The sequence below is a fragment of the Leuresthes tenuis genome, unplaced genomic scaffold, assembly GCF_036924035.1.
Source record: "Leuresthes tenuis unplaced genomic scaffold, fLeuTen1.0.hap1 SCAF_6, whole genome shotgun sequence".
Taxonomy (NCBI): Eukaryota; Metazoa; Chordata; class Actinopteri; order Atheriniformes; family Atherinopsidae; genus Leuresthes; species Leuresthes tenuis.
The window spans coordinates 6,797,261-6,816,331 of NW_027325360.1; the positions used below are offsets into that span (position 1 = coordinate 6,797,261).

The window sequence follows — 19,071 nt, forward strand, 5'->3', positions numbered from 1 at the left end:
CTCATCTGGGGGCCTAGCTGATCTTAGGTATCAAGAACATTTCAATCTTTCATCCCCTTCAGATTTTTAAAAGGCAATCGCTTTGAATTAGTTTGTATGAAAATGGCTTATTCTAAATTGAATGTGTTGGATTATGGATCTGAAGTTAAATGTATTCACAGGAGAAATGTACTAAAATGTACGACTTTAGAGTTTGTCAGCACAGATGAATGTGACATCTGACTTTTTTAATTAACATAGTTAATGACCTGTACGCCATCAGAGCAGACGTTTTCTTTCAGCTCATCCACTAATTAGTGGCACGTTTGCCTCACTGTACAGCGTGGTCCAAAACTTTAAAATTATGCTAAATTAATTAACACCCGTATGTCCAACAGTCAATTGTCACAACATTTGATGGCATAAGAAATAAGATATAACACGTCTTCAGTGGTGTTCAGATATGTCATAAGTAGCATTTGTTGTCTAACTGTAATTTGAGCCGAGTACACTGCAGTTTCTATTTCGCCAAATCAAATTTCACCAACAGATTAAGTTGATTTTTATTTGAACTTTTGCATGTCTGCTCTGACCTTTTGAATCCTAATGACTGGTATATATTGGTTATATTCCTTCTCTGTAAATTCAACAATACCTCTTAGTAGTCTGCGTTCAAATTCAAATGTGTTCTTGTTCACAATTACGCAGCTCTTTCTGAATGTTAGTGCCACATGCAAAGGCTTTCTCCCGTACAGAACATCAACAGGTAAAAACTAATCATCCTCTAAAGTCCAATGAAAACATCAATTGATGCATCTCTGCAACATCTGCTGTTTAAAGTTTAGGGAATCAGCTGTAGAAGGTTGTGGTCAAGGCAGGACTCCCATTGACTGAAAGTTAGTGCAACACCGATTATAATAATCACATCCCTATGGCTGACGTTACTTTGTTAAATTATGGAATTTTCAGGGAGGAAAATTGATGATTTGTACTGGAGACTGAGAGTCTTAGTTACCATTTGTAATTTCCAGTAATACACTCTGCTCTTGTCCATGGACCTGACTTCCATTCTGTTTCCATCTTAAGTGGACAGTTTGACATCAGTCTTACAATAATAGCCTTTTTCATTCAGGAGGCATTGATTAAAAAGTTTCCTTTGTCTCACTTTGGCTCATTTCTGAGTACTCATTAGAAAGAACTAATCAGCTTCTGAATCCTACAGAGATTCACAGAACTCTCTGAACATGTCTGCCGCCTCCTCATCCTTCTCCATTTCGGTTCAATTGTTTGGTTGAATGGCTCTTTGTTTGCAGAGGCACACGCAACAATTACCTGAGGAGATTGACATTTTTCTTAACACACAAAGCCCTTTTTAACTTGCGACAGAATCATTTCACTGAGCTCCTCTGGACAGCAGCCTCATTAGTCCAGCTGTGTTTTATGCTTTGTTTACCTGAGGTCCAAATGGAGGATTAGAGGGGCAGCGGGGACATCCTCAGACAGCTCCTGTATGTTGGTGACTCTGCAGGCGATTTGAAGTGTGTGTGTAGATGCAGGAGCATGCTAGTGATGCTTTACCATGGCCTGGAGAGCTCATTGGCAACATCCACTGGAGAATTTCACTGTGAGCTCACCTATGTTCTTGCATTCATGTTGTGGCTTCTGCATCTTGCAAAGTGCTTTTACGTTGTGGAAGTTGTAGAGGAGGAAAGTCTGTGCCTGTTTCTGTTTCTGCACTATTGTTTTTCACATTTGTAAAGGGTTGTTGATACATAGTTTACTTGTCATGTCTTGTAATCTTAGTTAGGTTTGACAATTAAAGTCTGGTTAATGTGTAACTGAAGAAAATAAATGTTTGATTTGTCTGAGCCATATATGGCCCATAGAACCCCAACTTCAAAAAGGTAAGGGCATAAAGTGTAAACTAAGTAAATCAATGTCATTCACAACAAAATAGAGAGAACACCAAATGTTAAAAGGGAAACTATTCTGATATTTCATTATGAATATGATTTCATTTGGAGGCAGCAATAGTTGAACGCACTGAAAAAGTTGGTTCAGGGCCATGTTCACCACTGCGAAGCGTCCCGTCTTCTTTTAGCAACCGTCTGTAAACATCTGCGAGCTGAGGAGGCCAGCTGCTGGAGCGTTTGGGAGAGGAATTCTGTCCCATTCCTGTCTGATATGGGATTCGAGCTGCTCAATAGTCCTGGACCTTCTTTGTTGTATTTTGTGTTTCATCATAGACCAAATGTTTTTTAGTTGAAAAAAATATCTGGACTGGCCTGCAGGGCCATCCAGGCCCTGAACACTTCTGTTATGAAGCCATGCTGTTGGAACAGATGCAGTATGTGGTTTAGCATCGTCGTACTGGTAAATGCAAGGCCTCACTGAAAATGACGTCATCTGGATGGGAGCATAAGTTGCTCTGAAATCTGTATATGCCTTTCAGCAGTGATGGTGCCAGATGAACAAAATGCCAGTTCCATAGACACCAATGCACCCCTATACCCAACAGAGATGCAGGTTTTTGAACCTGATAAAGAGCAGGATGATCCCTCTGCAGCTGCTATCTGTAGATTCAGCTTTTGCAGATTGCTGAACCATCTTTATTTCTGAGAGACTCACAGTACTGACCTGTTACCAATTAACCAAATTAATTACATGTTCCATTAGTAAGTCATGTTCTTCCAGCTGTCCAGCGACCCAACTTTTAAGATGTGTTGCTGCTATCAAGTTTAAGATGAAACAGTTAACTGTCTCACTTTCAACATTTGACATGTTTTCTATGTTCTGTTGTGAATAGCTTTTGTTTTATGAGATTTACAAATCACCGCATTCTTTATATTTTCATTTACATCTTCCACCATGTTCCAATTTTTGGGAATTTGGGTTGGAAAATGAGTTTTGTTCTGGGTTTAAAAGTCATCAAAAAAAGCAGAAACTGTTGCATTCATTCAAAGCCATTTGTGACTTTCAGTGAATGAGACAACAGGGCATGAAGTTGAATAACTTTACAAAACTACTGTCAAAATGACTCACAGGTCTGTAAGTACAGGGAGAATTTCTGTAGGGACTGAACTTGATGTAATGATGATGTAATCCCAGCGAAAAAAACAGTAAACATGCAAATCTTTCTTTCTAACTTACTCAAAATAGATTTTTAATCAATCTAGAGACAATCATGTTGCTGTTTAATGCAACCTTATAAGCATATCAGTCTATCAGAGTATTTATCTGCACAGGGGGACAAAAATGACCCTCCACACTGCTCTCATTCTCAGTTCCTCTGTCATTCTACACCAGCTTGACAACAAATTGACTTTCTAAGGCTCCGGTTTCTTTTCTTCTTGCTGAGATACCTCATCAGAGGCCATTTTACATCTGCTTGATTATGATGAAGCAGGTACTGTATGGAGGAGTGGATTTGACACAATAATCTTGAAAACCTCCCCTCAAATAGTTAAATTTATAGTGCCTGCTAACTTAGCCTTGTAATATTTTTCCTTTGCTTATTCTTACAACAAAAAGTTGTAAAAACAGCAAAAAGTTCATGAAAGGGCTGCCAGAGGTAGCAAGCACTAACATTTGAAGCCCGAGGATTGAACTGCTCCCCCTGTGATTACTGGATAACTAGCTGGCTACAAACGTTTAGGTTGGTATAACCTTTTTATCTTAACTTACAGCACCAACCGATCAATATTCATGTTTTCTGGACAGATGGTAATGTTCTATGTAGAACATAAAAAAATTGGCAGATAGCTGATTGTTTTTCTCATTTATTTTCTCTTTCATGCTAGGGATACATTAAAATATGCTATTTAAAAAAATAACTGAACAATTTCAAAGTCATTCATTCTTTTGCTTTTTGAATGAGCAGAAATGATTGTATATGGATGTATGTAAACGGTTGATTGCAGGAACAAATATCTAACTTTTGGTATCAAACTTTAGCTTCTGCCTTTAGGTGATGCAGTTGTTTGCACCAGATTGTCAGTTAATCTTGTTAGAAAACATGTAAATGTCTGGCTTTGGAGTGTAATGAAAAAGGATTAAATCAGGACTCAGTCCTGGGTCTACTGTCTCTGAAGTAATCGTGGGGCTTCGGGGCTTATTGGCTTCAACTGGCAGTGTTGAGAAGACAACACCTGGGTTCACATGTTCATTTTCAACAGGGGTGCTGCACTCAGGGATGCAAGAGTGAATACAACTAATTTTTCCATTAAAACTGTGAGGTCTAAAATGGCTGCCTCCCAAGGTCCGGTCAAAAAGCTAAACCAGCCCAAACACTTTTAGAGTCACAACTATCAGATGTAACTTCTGTTACTTTATGCTGCTGTAGCCTACAAGTTTTTCCTGGTAGGACATCTGTTTTTTGTGTTCGCTGCAGTGTCTGGAGGGTAAACACACGGCCAAACGGCAGTGGGAAAGGGTTTGACTTTGCTTGTTTTTGAGCAGGTGTACTCACATTTAGAAAAAAAGCCAAACTCTTAAACACACCATTTTTAGTTTAAAAGTAGTATTACTGTGGCAATTAGAAGCTCAGGAGGAAACATAAAGGGATTTAGCGAGAGTGACAGCAAATGGTAGTAAGCTAAGTTAGGGCAGGTTGTTGTGTCGCAGACAAGCTATCAGTTGGATTTCAGAAAGATTCTGTAAAGCTGAGGGGGCATTTCATAGAGGATAAATCTCTCCATCGTCCATCCATCCACCCATCCATCCATCATTTGCCACTTATCCGAGGGTCGGGTCGCGGGGGCAGCAGCTTTAACCGAGAAACCCAGACGTCCCTGTCCCCGGCCACTTCCTCCAGCTCTTCCGGGGGGACCTGAGGCGTTCCCAGGCCAGGATCTGGGGATGGATCTGATCTGATCTCTCCATCGTTTCAAGCATAATTTCACTAAGATATAAATACAATTCTCTGAAGCAGTTACAGTTACATAGCTTCTCAAAATGATGATGACACTGAAACCCAATTCTGGACTGAAATGAAGCTTAATTCCCTGTTCAGTAAGTTACATCGATTCCCTGACATTCTGTCTTTATTCCACTGTGGTGAGTGCGGGCCTCTTCTGCTGCTCTCTTCTCTTTGGCCACCTCTGGTTTCCCAATCTGTCAAAATGATTTATTCTGAAATTCTCTTAACCAATCTGGTCATAGTCCCTGCTCTGTAAATGTCATTGTAATTTTACCTTCACACCATCTCATTCTCGTGACGGTTGTGCAGGCTATCTCAGATGAAGAAGTTCATTTTCTACCTTCATATGACTGGAGATCATATTTTCTCAGATTTGATCTCCTCTTTGTTTCTAAAAGTAGAATGACAGGCAGAGCCTTCGGTTATCAGGCCCCATTCTTGTGGAACCAGCTGCCAGTATGGCTTCAGGAAGCAGACACCCTCTCTACTTTTAAGATTAGGCTTAAAATCTTCCTTTTTGATAAAGCTTATGGCTAAGGTAGGCTCGGGCAACCCTGAACAATCTCTTTAGTTATGCTGCTGTAGGCCTGGACTGCTGGGGGACCTATGTTGTACAGAACACCCTGACTCACTGCTCTCCTTACTCTTCATGTAAGTGTCTGCCCTCATTGCTGCCAATAACTTTGTGTTTCTTCTTTCTGTACCATAAAAAATATCCCTGGCTTGGTATTTCTGTGTATGTTGGTATCTCTGCCGCGTCTGATCTGATCTGTTCCTTTCTTAGTGTCTTTAGGAAGGCAACTTTAGTAAAAAAATGTCTTGAACTGAACTGTAACTGGCCTTGAAATACACAAAATAAGTTTCTTGAGATGACATCTGTTGTAAAATGACACTATAAGAATAAAACTGAATTGAAATGGAACTGAACTGAAGCAAGGATTCCAGGGATTTGGTCATACTATGTAAAAAGAAAGAAAGAAAAATATTCTTTAATGATGTTTCTCTCTTCATTTTAATGACTTGAATCTCCCTGTAACAACAACATTAAACATTTCTGGGAAGCCAATAAAGTTGTTTATGAACACAGGGTCAGCTCCCAGACCAGACACGGTTGCCCTTTTGCAGTCCTGGCACTTATTTCTGTTCATATGCAACGCTAAGGCCAAATCATTTATTTTATGTTAACACTGATCCACTCAGCTCTGTAAAAGATAATTGTATTCACAACACATCATGCAGCTAATCAGTCAGTCTCTGTATAATCTGCCCAGAGGCTGAGTTTTAAAGAGGAGAATCAATAGAGCTCACATCGAATCCAGTCATTTGAATAGACGTGGCCTCCTCACTATCATCAAACAGGTAAGTTCACTATAGAGGAGGCGGGTTTGCAGTGGTCATGTTTACACACACTGAATGGTCACATACAGAAGCAGGAGTTAGGTCCTTTTTTTTGGTAATTTGACTCAACAGCATACACTTGATAATACTTTCCTGCATCATTACAACAGTAGCAACTTTAGAGCTTTTAATAAAGGAAACAAACTATACGCTCTCCTTCATGACAACCAGGCTGTGGGCACTTCACTCTGCTCGAGGTGAAAGTTTGCTAAGCTGCTTACCTCAGGGAGACTGTTATTTCTCCTCAGTCTTTCTCATTAGAAAAGCAGTAAGCTGCTTCTCGTTTCGGTTACAGAGATGACGAACACTGCCAGTGGCAGGTCACCTCTGATCATGCTAATTAATTGTACATCCATGGGAAACTGGGAGGGACACCGAAGCGATACCTTCTTCTTGTTGTGTATGTATGCCCCCAGCTCCAAAAGAAGAATGAGTCTTCACTTATTTTCAATATTGTGATTAAGCCAACCACAGTGTGTGAAACTTAGAAGCCTGGAGACGATATATACGACTCCAGGCTTCAGCGTCAGATCTCATGTTGTACTTGTGACGTTACTGACTGGTGGCAAACTTTGCAACAACTTTGATGTTTATTGAAATATAAAGCAGCAGTTCTGAGTCATGTTTCGGAATATTCATTCCTTTAGCCATGTCCAACTTCAGAGGGGAATGTTTGGCTTTTAAGTTTAAAATCTATATATGGTCCAGTACATCTTTTACGGGCTTCGCAGTTTTTCAAATGTCATATAATATGTAAAAAGTGTAACAGAACAAGATAGTGGACAGTTAATGAAGCAATACCGCCTTCCCTAATGGAGCTTCATAACCAGGAGGGTGCTGTCAACATGAAATACGTTCAAAGCAATGGTAAAGTCAAAGTGAAAGCTTTCTCATCAAGGAGAGCTCTTATTCCTATCCCCCAGAGGTCTTCACCATGTCCTTCAACATACACGTGGCTCTGAAATAACTGGTCTTGCTGAGAGGACACAAAGTAAACATCCCCTGACCTAATAGGTAAAAGCAGCAAAGCATCAAGGTCATAATGTACAACTTTGGGCAAACATGAGACATTTGGTGAGAACTGTAAAGTATTGTGTATTTCCATCACCAGGTCTGGGTGAGCTCTGAATATTCCCTGATCAACACCTTTAGTGATGTAATAACGGCTTGGTGATAACTCAGTGCCACAGATGATGTCACACTTGTTGTAATCAACATCTACCCTAACCCTCCACAGAAATGATGCAAACAAATGCATCTTAGTCAGAGGAAGAGAAGATAACGACCTCTGAAAAAATGTTGCAGTCTGACTTTTTAGACCAGTACAGGAAACTCCAGGGTGATGGATGCAAAAATGAATTTGTCATCAGCAGCTGCAGTTTCTGGATTTTTAAACTCTGCGGCCTGAAGATAAAGGATTAAACTCTTTCCCCCTGCCTTTCACAGTACAATAGCTTATATATTTTATGTCAATACTCTAATGAACATGTTGGGTGTCATGTGGGACTGCGGTAAAATAGAGTGATTTCTGTCTGAAATGCTTGATGTTGTCTGAAGTCTGTTCATATCCCTTCCTTTGGAGGCTGCTATCAATATCTAACACATCTGTAGGCAAAAAGCTCAGCAGAGCACCTCTGCTGTCATTCATCAATCCGGGAAAAAGCTTTGATAGGAGGACAACTCGTTTCTCTCGGCTTAATGTCAGCAGTTGGAGTTCCAATGGACTCTGTCTTTTATCTTTTTTTTTGTTTCAAAGATACAGTAAAATATTTTCAGAGTAGAGAACACATGATGTAGATACTGACTAAATGGAAGCTTTACTCACTGAAGTGCAGATCTTATAGCCGACGCCAAAGTCAAAGCGACACTGCTCATCCATGGAGTAGTTGATGCCAGGAAGTTCAGGAAGTTGTGGCCAGTCATGCTTGAAGGGGTCGTCCAGGAGACAATCATATGTGCTGGGAAGAAACGAGATGAGATGAGATGACGCCGATGCAACGGCTCAACGAGAACTCAACGAGAACTCAACGAGAACTCAACGAGAACTCAACGAGAACTCAACGAGAACTCAACGAGAACTCAACGAGAACTCAACGAGAACTCTGTGTTTTTGAAAAATTCTCAAATAGTGGCCAGAGACTAACAGAAGGTTCTCATTCCTAATTGTTTTTTTTATAACTTTGCAGTGTCAGGCTTGAACAGCAGCAGCTCAGACCAACTTTTAAACAGCTTATTAATTCTTCCTTCTCCGACAAAACAGAGCAAAATGGTAAGAGAGGCTGTGCGCTCTGATAAGAACATCAATACGCTGTTTTATCGTCACAAAGCAAGCACCAGGTGAGCATACTGCTAAGGTATAAAGCACAGTTACTATCTTCTGTTGCTATCCTGGTGGCTGAAAGCCTGGTTTTCTGGCCTGTTAACTGGGATGCTCTGAACTCATCATCCACAGCTAGAAACATTTAGAAGTAAAAGAGACAAACGTAGCTGAAAGGAAAACACCCTACAGTTTGGTGTCAGGTTGTCATGGTACTCCTTGTTGCTCCTTTGCTCAAACATGCTGTGCTTTCATAAATGTGGATATTAGCAGTGCCACACAGAACCATCAGAGAAATTCAGCAAAAACCAGCTATACATGGCGAGGTGATGACAAGAGGCTCAGCTGACTCTTAGTATTCCAAGGCGATGAGCAGTTACACCACGCTCAGAGACTGAGAAGGCATACATGCATTTTCTACGAGGAGAGCCTCATTTTTCAGCTTGGCAGCCACCTTTTGGCTTTTTTCTTCCACTTTCAGAACAAAAGCTTTTTCCTTATATTCCTCTATCATCATGCTGCTGCAGCAGTGTTCGCAATAATTTTTTACAAGTGATCTCATGGGATGCTTGAAAAAAGCAGCATAGTGTATAATGATTGACTGCACGCTGCCACTGTCCTCTCCCATGATGCACTGTCAATAGTTGGTGTCCACGCTTCACTAAACTTTCTGTCAGTGATTGAATTTTTCTCTCTCCCATGATAAAAGACTGAAATAAATCAATTCCTGTGAACTAAGCACAGACATAAATGCATAGGCCGAGGCTCCCTCTGTCCATATGCATGAACACAATTCGCTCCAGAGGTTCCAGAGTTTCTAACTTCTATTTGTGCAAAACAGATCATATCACGATGAAGATAAAGCTTCCGTGTTGACATTTAAAGTTTTATCTCTGTTTATATATTTTTCTTGTGTTTAAAAATATGCTAAACTTGACATTTTAAAGCTGGAGAATCTTTACACATCAGTTTCTTCCATTTTCAACCATTTAAAAACTGTACAGATACCCACATAATACTCTCTGAAGAATGGCCGTTCAGTCATTAAGTCATTATAATTTCCTTCATTTTTATATGAATGCATTTTTCTCATATCTAGAAACCAAATTACAGATATACACCATTTTGTAATTAGCCTTCTTAACCCTTGCATTCAGATATCCATCATCTGTAAACACAGTAACCTGCTCGATAATTTGCCCATAGGTTTGATGACTACACTTGCCTTAACACAGCCTAACATTCACAAAGAGAGTAAAGAAACATTACGGGTGTTTATTATTAAAAAGGTGAAAAAAATAACTTCACTGAGAAATTAAGCACTCTGATGACTGCATACATCTAGTCGAAAAGGGTCAGGAGCAAGAGCTGGACCTGAAAAAACATTTAGGTCAGTGGATGCCAATGAGTCTGGAGAGGGATCAAATAAATGATTACATTGTAAGGAAAGGTCTTCTACCATTGGTTTAGTTTTCAAACAACTGCCGTGTTGCTCAGGATCAACTAAAATCCATGGAGGAGTTGTTAAAGACTTCAGGTATATCAAGTCAAAACTGGGTCGGACAACTGCGCAGAATGGCTGAAAGGTTGTTTCTACCAAAAAAGGAAAAAGTAAGCACGCAGACATAGATATAAATAATAAATCTAATATAATAAAATGACCTGGGGGTGAAACAACCAAAGTTTCACCGGACACAGCAATGCAAAGGATATTTGCTTGTATATAACCAGGTTTTAATCTAATATAATTAGTAAAGCTGCACTTGTTTTGTTGTTTTTCTGTTTGTTGCCTCAGGACATCATTATACAGTTGGACCATTAAACTGTAGTTCTCACTCTTGCCCTGAGGACTGATCGTTTTAGGTTCTTCTCTTCCTCAAACACTTGATTCAAATGACCACCTAATTATCAGGCAGCTGCAGCATTTACTACGAGCTGATCAGCTGAATCAGGTGTGTCAGAGCAGCAACTGAAGGCCTTGGAGGAGCTCTGTGTTCATTTTCTGAGATCACTGAGCAACGCAATATATAAGTAATCAAACCATGCTCCATGCTTGCCCCATAGAAGAACACCACACGATACCACTTTAGAGTGGTAGAGCGTCCCTCCAAGATCAAACGACATCACGTCCCCACCTTCCCTACTTGCCTACTTTTCCTGACGGCTTTCTGGATGTAGTTGTAGAGCAGTCAAGTCTATATGCGAGACAGTGTGACACAAACAATCCCTTTAGCCTCATAACCTAAGAACTGGAGCATTTCTGGGTACAGCTACTACACCAAGGCTACTGGGTCGACAACAACCTAACGTTAGAGTGTTCCATTCCTCTGTTTTTATCATCTGCTACATCAGTTTCAGTTTCCAGAATCACAAATACAGCCCTTTATTCAAAGTTCAAGGCTATTTTTGATGTTTTTCCTGTTCTCAAATCCATTCTTATATTCTAAGATAAGTAAGAAAGGAAAAGTAAAGTACCAGGGTGTAGTTCATACTGTAAGTATGATATTCACCTCATTATCGGACATATTCAGTCACACTAAAACACAAACAATTCTTCATACAGATTTGTCCGTGCATAACGGCACGTCCACAAATAAAGTTTCTTGGTTGTTTGATTAAATGTCTGCATATGAAAGGCTTAAAATGATTTTAAATTAATCTTCAATTATCTAAATTTATGGAATTTTGAATCAACTGCTTGTTTTCTGTAAACTTTACTATATGAGTACAAACAGAAAATCATGAGGTGTTTGTACCACTGTAGCATCGTGACTGATGTGATAACAAGGACCCGAAATGTCCTCAAAAGTAGGGTAAAATACTTTATTTTTTTCTCACGAAACAAATAAACAAACTGATCAATTCCTGCCATGTTGGGCTAGCTTGAGAGGCCGAGGATGTAACCTTTTGATATCTATTGATCTTTTTAAAATTGAACTTTTACCTCTAAATGGAACTTCTGTATTCAGAGTGTGTTCAAGTAAATACAGCCTATAACCAAATAAGATAATGTGTGCTTGACCACATACAAAAGATTAATATTAAAAGCTATAGAAAAAAATGCACTGCGCTGTGGAAGTCGGGGGCCAACATGAACTCACTGGATGTATCTCTTCAGCTCCTGACCGCTGCACATGGACCAGTGGTATCGATGGAAGGCCGCCTGCACCAGGGGGGCCATCACGCTCCCCATCGCCGTTTCATCCCCGCAGCGGTTGCCCTGGCCATCGTGCTCCATGCCCAACCTGCTCCCACAGGACAGAGAAGCATTTATGTTACCAATGGTACTTTTTACAGTGACATATCTGAAATATTTTACAACTCCTGCAACAAAAACAAATGTATGCAAACTATTTGGTTTGTGTAAATGTCACTTCTTCTTTTTTCTAGTCAGAAAATGCATCTTTTACATAGCACTGAAAACAGCCAGAGATATTTGCCAGCAAGCAATTAATATTTCAGTGACTGCACTGGGTCGACATTTGTCGACAACAACCTAAAGGTAGAGTGTTCCATTCCTCCGTTTTTTTATCATCTGCTACATCAGTTTCAGTTTCCAGAATCACAAATACAGCACTTTATTCAAAGTTCAAGGCTATTTTTGATGTTTTCCCTGTTCCCAAATCCATTCTTATATTCTAAGATAAGTAAGAAAGGAAAAAAGTATTCGAGAACTAGAAGATGCATAGGGGGGCATACTGTAGTTCAAAATAGTAGTTGTAGTAACCCGTTACAAGTTCCTCTGGATTAGCATTATCATGGCAGGTCATCTGTGAGCAGTCAACATTAGTGGCCTGCTGCTGAAAAGTGAAACGCTTTGCTGTAAATGCTGCTCTCGGTCTGCCAGTGGCTACATTGTGCCCAAGAAGCAAGACGGAGACCATTTTTTTCCTGTGTGACACACAGATGAGATGGTAGAAACTTTGCAGAATACAAAGACCATTCTGCATATCATGTTAGAGGAACCTCTTCAGAGGAATCCATCACCATGTTGGTCCTGAACTGCAGTGAGCCTGACGGAAACAATTACTACAGCTATTATCATTCAGCTCAAATGTAGCTTCTATACGATTATGAAATTATTATTGATCTGAGTTCAGTTTTTAGAGACCTTTTTGCATTCATTTCAATTCTTTTCTTACATTGGATTGTCTAATGGCAACACTGTTGTCATCCTGCAATGGATGCACAATTGGTAATTAAATCAAAATTTTGTTTCTGTAACTTATTCAGACTTCTTTGGCATCACAAACCTGGCACAGACGTGATTGTTTGTGCGCAGTATTAATCCATGATGCAAATGGACCTCATATCACACAAATACTAAAAAAAACGGAAAGAGAATGGTGAGAAGTCTTGAAAGTAATTAAAGTTCGTAATCCGGACTGATACCCACATCTTCTGCTGTTGTTTGGTTTGCAACACATTTGAAATTAAAGTTTACCGAGAGCTCAGACAAAGTGGGCAAACACATTAGGGTTAATGTGAACTGAAAGACAGATTAGATATGAAAACAGCCCCAAGGAAATCTGTCCTTCCAACACAACCTTTCATCAGCTGACTGACATTTAAATTTATAATTAACAGAGTCCAAAAATGTATCCTCTGACCCCGAGGACAGAAATGACTTCATTGCATCTGCAAGGAATGATGATCTTAATTTAAGCATTCTCTACAGTTTACACTTTAGTTGAATATTTTGCTTAATAACTTTTCACAGAAACGACTGTGTAAATGACCACAGGAAGAAAAGATGCGTCACACTGAAAGAAAGGTGGCTTCCAGTAAAGGGCTGGGCAATATTCATGTTGTTTGCTGACACCGGCTCAGTGTTCAGTACTACTGTGCCCCACAGGCTTGTCAGAAAGCTCAAAGATCTTTACTCGCTCTACACACACAACCGTTAGCAGAAGACACTGCAAATACTATTGTGAAGCTTGAAGACGACACAGCAGGTGTGGGTGTGTGTGATCTTCTGCAACTATGAGGTCTGTGGGGAGAAGATGACCATGCGAGGACAACCTAACGCTGAAAATGCTTCAGATGAAGGAGATCACGGTGGATGCCAGGTGGCGCACAAAAGCACAGGAAGGTTCCCATAAAAACAGGCTTTTGTTGCTCTAGCTGGAGTGGGGTGGGAGCACTGCATGGAAACGGGAAAGAACAATTCTCAATCATTTCTCAATCATCATTTGAAATGCTGTCTTACAGGCTGCTTTTTCTTTGGGTAGAAAAATGAAACCCTTATTTTTGTTTGCCGGTGGTTAATCATCAGCACAGCCATCAGAAGGGTGGCGACTTTCTAATACCCAAATGTCCACATTCACAAGGACCTGAGATTAGATAATCACTCCTCCAGCAGGCCTGGGTGGCCGTAGACACCTTAAGAACTTTGATCAGGGAACCAGTGAGAACCGGCTGCTTCCCAACCTGTTACAGCAACTGTTCCGGCCGGGGCCAGGAGGCCTTAGGGAGGATAGTGTGCACACCACACCGAATGTGAGTCACTAAACTTGAAAAAGCACCAAGTAGTGCGTAAGGAAATGCCTGAGGGTCATAAAGGGCCACTTCTACACACATGCACTAACAAACATGAGCCTGCTCTGCTCCCTGTTAGATCGTGCAGGATTCACAGATCCTGCACCAGCTGCATTAGCAACAACTGCACTTGCATAACCATCAATGATCTCAAAGACTGCTTTTTTTATCTCAACCTTAACAGAATGCACTGTGTTTAAAAAAGAGTGACACTTTGAAAGCCTCATGTAGTCTTTGATAACAAACTGGCTAGTCTAGTTATTTAGTGCAAATAACTGAAGTGAAATAAGTAGAGAAAAATTAAAAATCTCCTTTTCTTTCACCAATAGTCTCATGAGTAATGTGATGTATGCTTACCTGAACAACAAGGGCTGCTTCATGCTGATTAATAACTTAACTTGCTTCATTCTCCTTATCAGCACAACGCCACAAAGCTGAGGAACTAATGATCCAACATTGCCGCGTAACTTCTTGGAGAAATCCCATGAAATAAAACATCCTAAATACGGCATCTGGCTAATTAATCAGGGTGCGTGACTCTCCCTGGATTCCGTGCCCTTGCTAAGGGAGTCGCATCAAGGAGCCAGGAGATGGCGAAGCCATAGGGAAGATGTTTACCACCACTTGGAAAAGATTGCAACATGTGCTTTAATGTAATGGGTTCAACAAGCAGGGTCAATTTCAAGAAATCTGAACTACCGCCCACATTTCTCACTTGCTGGGTGATTCTGATGCCTATATGATGATATCACAGATCCCAACAACCAAAAAAGTGTGGATGACATTTACAGGCACGTAAAGGTTGTTGCACACAAGCTGATACAAATAACTACGAAATCGAATCGCTGTTAAAATGTGACGGGTGTCCTCCAGCAATTCAGTATTCTACGTCAATAAAGTTAAAAGGTACGTGACAGATGCACGGAAGGGAAAAGACACATTTCTAAATGTCCTCGCACAGGCACAGCGAAGCAGCTTTACATGCAGTAAGCATTGCTGTAAGCACTAATAATCCCACTGAACTCTTTTCACTGACTGAGGCAAACACATCTGTTCTGTAACATTTCACTCCAAACGATTCAAATCATCCTGCTGCGTCAACCTCATGCAGCCTTATCCCCTCCCTTGCTTAGCTGTTCTTCTGCTCAGCAGCTCCTTCAGCATTTGTGAAAAGCTTCTTTTTTCTATTGATAACATTTAATCTTTTCATTGAATTCAAATAATTAGCACAGAATTCTTCCCCTTGGGAAGAACTCTTCAGCAGAGAGCTGAACATGTGTACAGTCAGCCCTTTGCTTTTTGTATCTATTGATCCTTTAAGAAGCTGCGTGCTCATGTGTACCCGCAGGGTCAGCAGCAGCGCAACAACCATGAAGTTGGAGGATTTGATGGCACGCTCGGAGACATTTTTAGAAGGATATCACTATTTTAGCTGGTTGACTCTGTCAAACAGCTGCTGAAAGATCCCTTTTTTCTCTACACCCTCCTTCCTGCCCTTACACGATATCTCATTTTCAACAAGTTCGAGCACTAACAGCAACAAGTAGAGACTTCCAAGAAGATGTGAAGATGCTGAAATTTACCATTTGAAACCTGTTTTTGTCTCAATCCCGACAGATTCCGACCCGCATGGAAGCTACGTGATGCTGCTAATGTTGATCGTGTTGAGCAGAACTCTCAAATGATATTCCCTTCTCCTTTAAATCCTTACATCCGCAGCCTTGACTCTTTTCTCTGTTCAACTGGACTCTCTCTGTTCCAGGACCAGTTGATGTGGAAGGCAAAAAAATGTTCCGTTTGCAGTTCCAATTGTTTTCCATCTGGTGTTAGTTTTTCCAAATGACCGTGATTCAAAGGTTTGGAATTAAACCCTCAAATCGGGACAAGAGCCCCTCTGCCACAGGGAGATATATGCTTTTTAAGGATAGAGGAAACAGCCTAGCCTGCTGTGAATTATTGTCTTCTTCTAGCCCTGCCTCTGACCTAAGGCTTCGTTTGAAATAGCCTCCAAAAACCTAAAAAACGTCAAACGGCACACTGAAAGATTTGATTCTCAACAGCTGAACAAACTAGAAGCATGAATTAGAAAGTATTTGAGAGAATAAACCAACTTTTTTCCAAGTGACTGACTTGTTTATCAGAGTTTTTTACAGAATATAACTCTATCTTCAAACTGTTGAAGCGGTATAGACTATTACAACTTGGTACAAACATGCTGTTGCTTTAATCTGCTGATTTCCTACTTTGTTGTTGCTGTTGCATTTTAGTTGTTGGCCCCAGTCAGGAAAAAACTCATTTTTATGGTTCATTCTGTGGTTTAGTGATGCCTGAACCTTTCTGTTTTCAGTGGCTGCTCTTGCACATCATTAATTTTTCAAATTTGGCTTCAAATGAGGAGCAAAATTGAGATTTTATACATTTTGTAGCTGTTGTAGTTATTGCTGGAATATCCAGAGTGCACTACCTGGCTTAGAAATGTCACACTCTGAACTAGGTCCCTTAAATAAAAGAGCAGAGAGTAATCATTGTGAGTCAGGCCGCAAATATGTGTTCATTTGTAACTCCATGGTAAGTGAATTTAATCAGGTTTTGTTATTTAGTTTTCAGAGAGAAAAAGAAAAAAGAAAAACCTGATGATGTGAATAATCAATCAGCATTTTGGAGACTCTTCACAGAGCATTAACTTCCAGCTGATTGGGACAGGAGCTAAATTGTCTTCTCCCTACCACATTAATGGGCAGTTCAGCCTTCAGGTTTATGTGGTCAGGTTGCCTAGCAACAAGAACCGAAATGTAATCTACCTGCTGCTCTGAGAGTTTGTGTGCATTTAGTCAGTCACTCTGCTTTTTTGTGAAGTTTTGGAAAGCCTTTAGTTCACAGCAGCTGCCTTTCTGTCGGCCCAAAAGCAGGGGAGCGAGAGCGTGCACGAACCTATGGAGTCTCTATTGTCACTTTTGGGGCTTGATAGTGGCTCCCCCAGGGCCTGGGGCCACATTTTTGGCCCAATAAATACCCTTGAGGAAGTTGGGGCTAACTGTGGTACGAGCTGGTGTCAAAGTGAGAAGCAGAGTTCACCAGCTGCTTAAGAATGAGATTCAACAGCTCATGAACTCACTTTTTCTTGAGTTTGCTTCAAGGTCTGAAATGTTTAGTTTCCCTTCTTTTAGATAGAGTCACTCCACCTTTTTACTTACTTTCCCTTAAATTCTGGATGCTTTTAAGATCATGATTATGTTATTTAATCCCACACAGCGAGTGAGCCAAACGTATTGCTGCTTGACTTATCAGGACTATACTAAATAGAAAACTTGGCTTTTCGGAGGTATTTGCATTTGACTTTGGGAAAAACAGACAAGTTGTCCAAGAACTAATTTCTCTGAGCTCTTCAGCTAAAACATTAAAGCTAAATCTCTGTGAAAAAAATGTAATATAATTGTTCAGCTCCATTCACTGAGCCTTTTTGGGACCCGCCTGTAAAGGCTTGTCTCATCCTTTGAAATACAATTTGAAAAATGCTTCAATAATTAGAGTAAGTACTGGTTGTCTGAAGATGCTATGGTTGAGCTAAGTATCTTGGTAGAAGATAAAGTACTTAAATATTGATGCTGCCTGCCATAATGAAGAGGTAATGAAGCACATAGTTGTGGAGCTGGATATCCAACACACTGCGCAGCTCTGTGAAAACTTGAAAAATGAAGGATCCTTTACAAGGCCATCAGACCTCATAATTCACGATTGGCAGAGTGGCGTGCAACAGAAGAAATTTCTTATGGAGAACTGCCCGGGACAAAGTGGCTTTGCGGGCGGATTCAGATTTAATCGAGGAGTTCTTTTTTATTAACTCAGGAGTGAGATGATTTGACTGAAATGTTGAGTCTGAAACAAAAAATCTAAGCTCCACTTTGTCACAGCTGGTTCATTTTAGCCAAAGCTCCCCATTCTAAAGTTTAATGGGAACATATCTTTGTGTATAGTATTTCTCTGTTATGACATCTGAATTGTGTTTTATTCAGCAGCACATCTTCCTTTTGGCTGTGGCAAATAACGGTACCATTAAACTAAGGGTGTTCTAACTCCCTGGGACTGTTTAAAGTGAAATGCAGCGTTGAGCTCTGACAGTGTTGGCTCAAAGATAACTCAGACCCATCTCTTAATGATGAATTTGAAACATTATTTTGATAGGTTTCTGATTCACTCGTTACCTGGACCAGCTTAAAATGATCACAACACTGAAAAACAGGATCACAAGACAGCTAATGTGAGGTAGATTTAGAAACAGAAAACAGGAAAAGAGGCCATGATCATAAACAGTGTCTGAGTCACTGTGTCTGTGGACAAAACCATGGAAACAAACCAAGAAATTGCCTACATGTCATTGAGCTTGAGACCAATCTGTTTAAAGGTTCCTCATGTCATCTAACATATGGATCACAGGAATGACAGCCTGCAGAAAGCTGTAATATTATGAGGAAGGACAATCGTTTTCCTTGCAGTGCAACACGGTGTCACCTTGACGAGAGGAATCCACATGTTTAGGAGCTTCAAGCACAAAGAGGGAAGGAAATAACAAGAGGCACCTACACATGTCCAGTTTCGTGAGCCACGACAAAGGCAGAAGAGAAGCCGTCTTCGTGGTTGAGGGTGCAGCTTCTAACTGGGTGGCACATTCCCGTGACTGGAGCGTAGCCTGAGAAAAAAGGGATGGAAGGTATTACTATAGATAAGAATAATAATCAAGCGGCATGTTATGCTTTGATGTGTCAATTTATCATTTAGATGGTAATTTTCACAAATTTGGAAAGTTTGTGAGCATTAAACAAAGTTTTGTGCATTTACTTACATTTAGGTGGGCTTCAAAGCGTTGTTTATATAATAATTCTGTTGGAGTTATTGCTGCCAAGTTTACATTAACTGCCAATAT

At 40.3% G+C, this 19,071-nt stretch overlaps 1 protein-coding gene across 1 annotated transcript in view; it reads right to left on the reverse strand.

Annotated features, from left to right (window-relative positions):
- The window catches only part of adamts3 (ADAM metallopeptidase with thrombospondin type 1 motif, 3), a 143,966-nt gene that overhangs the window by 45,266 nt on the left and 79,629 nt on the right, over positions 1-19,071 (reverse strand). The window contains exons 8-10 of the mRNA XM_072387340.1: positions 18,732-18,837; positions 11,714-11,857; positions 8,121-8,253 (exon numbers count right to left, since the gene is read on the reverse strand). Coding sequence (XP_072243441.1) covers positions 8,121-8,253; positions 11,714-11,857; positions 18,732-18,837 — 383 coding nt within the window. The remainder of the gene's footprint in view (positions 1-8,120; positions 8,254-11,713; positions 11,858-18,731; positions 18,838-19,071) is intronic.